At 25.2% G+C, this 5,990-nt stretch overlaps 1 protein-coding gene across 1 annotated transcript in view; it reads right to left on the bottom strand.

Moving 5' to 3' along the window:
- The window catches only part of LOC122270002 (uncharacterized), a 9,300-nt gene extending 3,933 nt beyond the window's left edge, over positions 1 to 5,367 (bottom strand). Inside the window, exon 1 of the mRNA XM_043045632.1 lies at positions 5,310 to 5,367. Coding sequence (XP_042901566.1) covers positions 5,310 to 5,367 — 58 coding nt within the window. The remainder of the gene's footprint in view (positions 1 to 5,309) is intronic.
- Positions 5,368 to 5,990: the final 623 nt, after the last annotated feature.

Below are 5,990 nucleotides of genomic sequence, written 5' to 3'. Positions count from 1 at the left end.
TATATATATATAGCAGCTTTTATCAAATAGATTATAAGTTTAATAAAATCAACGTTCTATTGGTTAATATATTAATTTATACAACTATGAAATAAATACTAACATTTTCTTTATACTTTAAAAACTCTTAACTAAAAATATGTTCAATTTTTAGGCCTGATGCTATTTCTGATATTTACAATTTTTAACATCTATCTCTGTCTAAGGGGATATAAATAAAAATAAAATAAATTTTAACAAAGATTCGTTTAATCTTATTTGGATTTTGACGATAAATATTAAAATAAAAATCATTACAGCATTTTCCTCAAAACAAATATTTATGTAATCGCATTATCTCAGACAGCATTCAAAATTGAAATTTCTAGATAATCAGCAGTCAATGTTTGGTGCAATGGCCTCTAACCATTAATTTTAAATCAGTCCTATTAGATTTGATGCTATCAAAATGCTGAATAGCTTCTCGGTATTAAGAAAAGTTTTAAGGCGGTGGCCATACAATTTAGCTAATTAAGACATTAAAGAAAACACAAATCTTTCTGAGAAGTTAATGCTAAGTAATGAACATTTCGAATCCATGGAGTTCAGTAAACTGAGTAAATGCTATTTGGTTGACAACGCTTTTAAATCAGCCATTATCAAAAGTATTCTCTAGTGATTCTATTCAATCTATTCAAATGTTTATCACCATTTATATCTTTTCGCGAATTAAGAATTACTGTATATGAAACGCATATTATTTACTATTTCATTATTTAAGATTTAGGTAAAAATGTTTTTAATATGCAGAATGTTTCCTTAGAATAATGTCAATATTTTAATTAAAAATATACCCTTTTTTCCAGTTGAAGTGATAGAAAATCTAAAATTATACCAAAAGTTAAAGATCCATGAGTGAGTATTGAAAGTTTCAAAACATGTTTGAGTGCCTGATAAGAGTTGAAAAGTGATTATTAATGATACACCCTATATACATTTGACTATAAATTTCGCTTGGATACTAATTTCAGATCTTTGTGCCTATTTTTTGACTTCAATTATAACAAAATCTTTTAAAATTATGTGTTAAAGGCAGTGATTACTAAATAAACTGAGTAAATGTTAAAAGAAACAATGTTAACAAAATATATTGATGACAATTTGAAGCAATATTAAAAATTTGAAATAATTAATGATAACGTAGATAGTGTAAAAAATTATTAAAAAAATAAAATTAAAAGTTTTGCAGGCTTAATATTAATGATTTAAAAATAATTTTTAATCAAAATTGTTTAATATTTAAGGTTTAAAGATAATCTAAGCAGAATATAAGATAATAATTAGAATACTGTAGTAATAAGCTTCAGTTCTGTTGTTTGCATGCTGTTAGAGCGAATTTGGTTTGTTATAAAGTTTAAAATATTGCAAATTAGGGAAAGTTCAAATGAAGAATTAAACGCAAAGTTATTATAATCATATCCCCGACATTTCAACGTGAACAAAACGCTTTCTATTTTGAATATAAATTTCACAAAACAAACTTATTTAAAAATGCAGCATTGACATATTGACTACAAAATAAATTTTTCCCTTGCGTCGAACTCATCTTACTATCTTCCCGAGACTTTTTAAATTTGAACAGCATTAATCTGTACTGCATTTATTACTTATCCCCTATGTAATGTTACTCTTTAAGCTTAATCCATTGCTGATCTTGCTGAAGAACGGCTTTAAACGTGCATTATAAATCCAGAAAAATTATTTGTTTTTTATTAATCCAGCATAATTTTTTAAGTGTTTCTGTGAAATTTTAATCAACCACGATAATCAATAATTTATAAAGAGTTTAGTTGAATTTTTTTATTAAACGTTTCTTGAAAAATCCTTTTTGCTAATGAAAACAGATCAAATGTACTATAAATGCAATGTACTGGCATTTTGGAGAATATTTTTGTTAATTTATTTCTAAATATATTTATTTTTAAAAGCTTATTTAACTGAATTTAAAGTTTCAATAAGTAAAAGAAATTTCGCTTTTTTGTTTCCAAAGATTTCGAAAAGAAGAAACCAAAGAAGAGAACATATATATATATATAAAATACTAACATTTTCTTTATACTTTAAAAACTCTTAACTAAAAATATGTTCAATTTTTAGGCCTGATGCTATTTCTGATATTTACAATTTTTAACATCTATCTCTGTCTAAGGGGATATAAATAAAAATAAAATAAATTTTAACAAAGATTCGTTTAATCTTATTTGGATTTTGACGATAAATATTAAAATAAAAATCATTACAGCATTTTCCTCAAAACAAATATTTATGTAATCGCATTATCTCAGACAGCATTCAAAATTGAAATTTCTAGATAATCAGCAGTCAATGTTTGGTGCAATGGCCTCTAACCATTAATTTTAAATCAGTCCTATTAGATTTGATGCTATCAAAATGCTGAATAGCTTCTCGGTATTAAGAAAAGTTTTAAGGCGGTGGCCATACAATTTAGCTAATTAAGACATTAAAGAAAACACAAATCTTTCTGAGAAGTTAATGCTAAGTAATGAACATTTCGAATCCATGGAGTTCAGTAAACTGAGTAAATGCTATTTGGTTGACAACGCTTTTAAATCAGCCATTATCAAAAGTATTCTCTAGTGATTCTATTCAATCTATTCAAATGTTTATCACCATTTATATCTTTTCGCGAATTAAGAATTACTGTATATGAAACGCATATTATTTACTATTTCATTATTTAAGATTTAGGTAAAAATGTTTTTAATATGCAGAATGTTTCCTTAGAATAATGTCAATATTTTAATTAAAAATATACCCTTTTTTCCAGTTGAAGTGATAGAAAATCTAAAATTATACCAAAAGTTAAAGATCCATGAGTGAGTATTGAAAGTTTCAAAACATGTTTGAGTGCCTGATAAGAGTTGAAAAGTGATTATTAATGATACACCCTATATACATTTGACTATAAATTTCGCTTGGATACTAATTTCAGATCTTTGTGCCTATTTTTTGACTTCAATTATAACAAAATCTTTTAAAATTATGTGTTAAAGGCAGTGATTACTAAATAAACTGAGTAAATGTTAAAAGAAACAATGTTAACAAAATATATTGATGACAATTTGAAGCAATATTAAAAATTTGAAATAATTAATGATAACGTAGATAGTGTAAAAAATTATTAAAAAAATAAAATTAAAAGTTTTGCAGGCTTAATATTAATGATTTAAAAATAATTTTTAATCAAAATTGTTTAATATTTAAGGTTTAAAGATAATCTAAGCAGAATATAAGATAATAATTAGAATACTGTAGTAATAAGCTTCAGTTCTGTTGTTTGCATGCTGTTAGAGCGAATTTGGTTTGTTATAAAGTTTAAAATATTGCAAATTAGGGAAAGTTCAAATGAAGAATTAAACGCAAAGTTATTATAATCATATCCCCGACATTTCAACGTGAACAAAACGCTTTCTATTTTGAATATAAATTTCACAAAACAAACTTATTTAAAAATGCAGCATTGACATATTGACTACAAAATAAATTTTTCCCTTGCGTCGAACTCATCTTACTATCTTCCCGAGACTTTTTAAATTTGAACAGCATTAATCTGTACTGCATTTATTACTTATCCCCTATGTAATGTTACTCTTTAAGCTTAATCCATTGCTGATCTTGCTGAAGAACGGCTTTAAACGTGCATTATAAATCCAGAAAAATTATTTGTTTTTTATTAATCCAGCATAATTTTTTAAGTGTTTCTGTGAAATTTTAATCAACCACGATAATCAATAATTTATAAAGAGTTTAGTTGAATTTTTTTATTAAACGTTTCTTGAAAAATCCTTTTTGCTAATGAAAACAGATCAAATGTACTATAAATGCAATGTACTGGCATTTTGGAGAATATTTTTGTTAATTTATTTCTAAATATATTTATTTTTAAAAGCTTATTTAACTGAATTTAAAGTTTCAATAAGTAAAAGAAATTTCGCTTTTTTGTTTCCAAAGATTTCGAAAAGAAGAAACCAAAGAAGAGAACATATATATATATATATATATATATTTTTGTTTAAAGATATCAAATAGATTCTCTTTACCTTTAGGTATGCTAACAGAATGGAAATGGGTAGTTTATTATTACTTTAAAAACTTTATTTTCAATAATAAGGATAATTTATATAAGTATAACAATTCAAAAATTTTTTCTAATATTGTTCAATCAATTAAGCAACTTCAAAAAAATTTTGTAATTACTCCCATAGACAAAGCTAACAATAATTATGCTATATTCTGTAAAAAATTCTATGCTGAACTTTTAAATACGGAATTAAAAAATAGTAAAAATTTTGAACTTAGNTATATATATATATATATGTTCTGCTGGTATTATGGTAAATAATACGGTTTTGACTTTTTTTCAGTGATAAATATGGCGTATTAATATTTTAATGGATTAGAATATAAAGAACTTTGTTTCTCTACCACTGATAAAGATTTCAACAGTAAATTATAAGTCAGATAGAGAAATGGCCATACTCAAAAAACCTTATCAAGTTTCACAAATAATTATATATTTTTTTTAAAATTTCTGCTTTAGTTGGCTGTTACTGACGAATATATTTTTCACAAAACTGAAATGTGAAAGTGTTATGTAATAAGTACCAAACATACTAATATAGGAATAAAATATTATAATGATATGTTTGGTGATGATTAAAACAGAACCAATACTAAGCAGTTTATAGCCAGTTACTTTAGAAAGAAGTGTTTTACGGTCTCTCGAAAGGGATATGTACCCGTGAAAATTATTTGATAGTGGTAAATTTTGACTAATATGGTTTGGCCACGAGTGATAGCATCATGCCAAGTGATGCTAAGTACATTTTATATTTTTTCTAATGGGATTAACTGCAAAAAACAAGTTTCACTTAATTTAATAGCGTAAAGCCACCAAAAAGGGGAAACAAATATAATTAAACAAAAAAAAAAGAAAAATATTTTTGTCTATATTAATTGAATAACTTAGTGGAAGATGCAGGTAAGAGACATTTTCAGAAAAAAAAATTGTATTCGAACTATTTTATCACCTATTTAGTAGAGGGCGGGACAAATAATTATTTGCTTTATTGTTCCTAATTTTAAAAAAAACCAAAGAACCTGAAAAAGTAAGCCTCAAAGCCTAATTTGAAATAAAAATCACGATAAATCATAATTTTAAATACTAAAAGCGTATGTGATTAGTTATGTCAAGATTTAAAAGAAGACAAAAGCAGTGATTCATTAATTCTCCTAAAAATGTCACTTACCTGGTTCTTCCTTCAAGCTCTTTAATTGCGTTGGTATATGCTTTTCATTTATGAGCATGATTTTGTAGTGTTTCTTTACTCTGATTTATTGATTCATTACTTATTTTTTATTCACCCCGAGCGAGGAACGGGTATTCAGCTAGTTTAATAAAAATTTTAATTTTTTAGGCATCAAACTGAAATAAAAATTTGTTTTACTTAATCAACTCAGAAGATTTTGATAGGCATTTAAGAAGTTTCTAAACCTATAAGTTGTATATGAAAATGACCCAACGCTTAATTATTCAAAGTAAGTGTTGGTGGAAAAATGTTAATATGAAATAGCAATTTTCGTAAGCATTGTTTTTCTTCTTTTATACTTCCAACTTTAAATAGTAACAACAATCTAAATATATTTTAGCTAAAATTTCAAATCGTAATAAAAAAATTTCCTACACAATACAAAATCAACAAGGTGCTATAGGTGATAAATTGTGTTTTTATTGCAAAACGTTATTCATAGGAAAAAACAAGAATAAAAACTTTAGAAGTGTGTATTTGATTTCCTAAAGTTTTTTTTATTAACTTAGAGCATATAAATAGTTAAAGGCAAAATGGAGAAAAAATTACTTAAATCACAAAAAATATAATTAATTATACGATAGTAAGCTGACCAGCTTTCTTCTAAAACAACAAATGAAA

This window comes from Parasteatoda tepidariorum, chromosome 8, assembly GCF_043381705.1.
Source record: "Parasteatoda tepidariorum isolate YZ-2023 chromosome 8, CAS_Ptep_4.0, whole genome shotgun sequence".
NCBI lineage: Eukaryota > Metazoa > Arthropoda > Arachnida > Araneae > Theridiidae > Parasteatoda > Parasteatoda tepidariorum.
The sequence above is the reverse complement of the archived record's forward strand: the minus strand, read 5'-3'. Positions and strand labels throughout refer to the sequence as shown.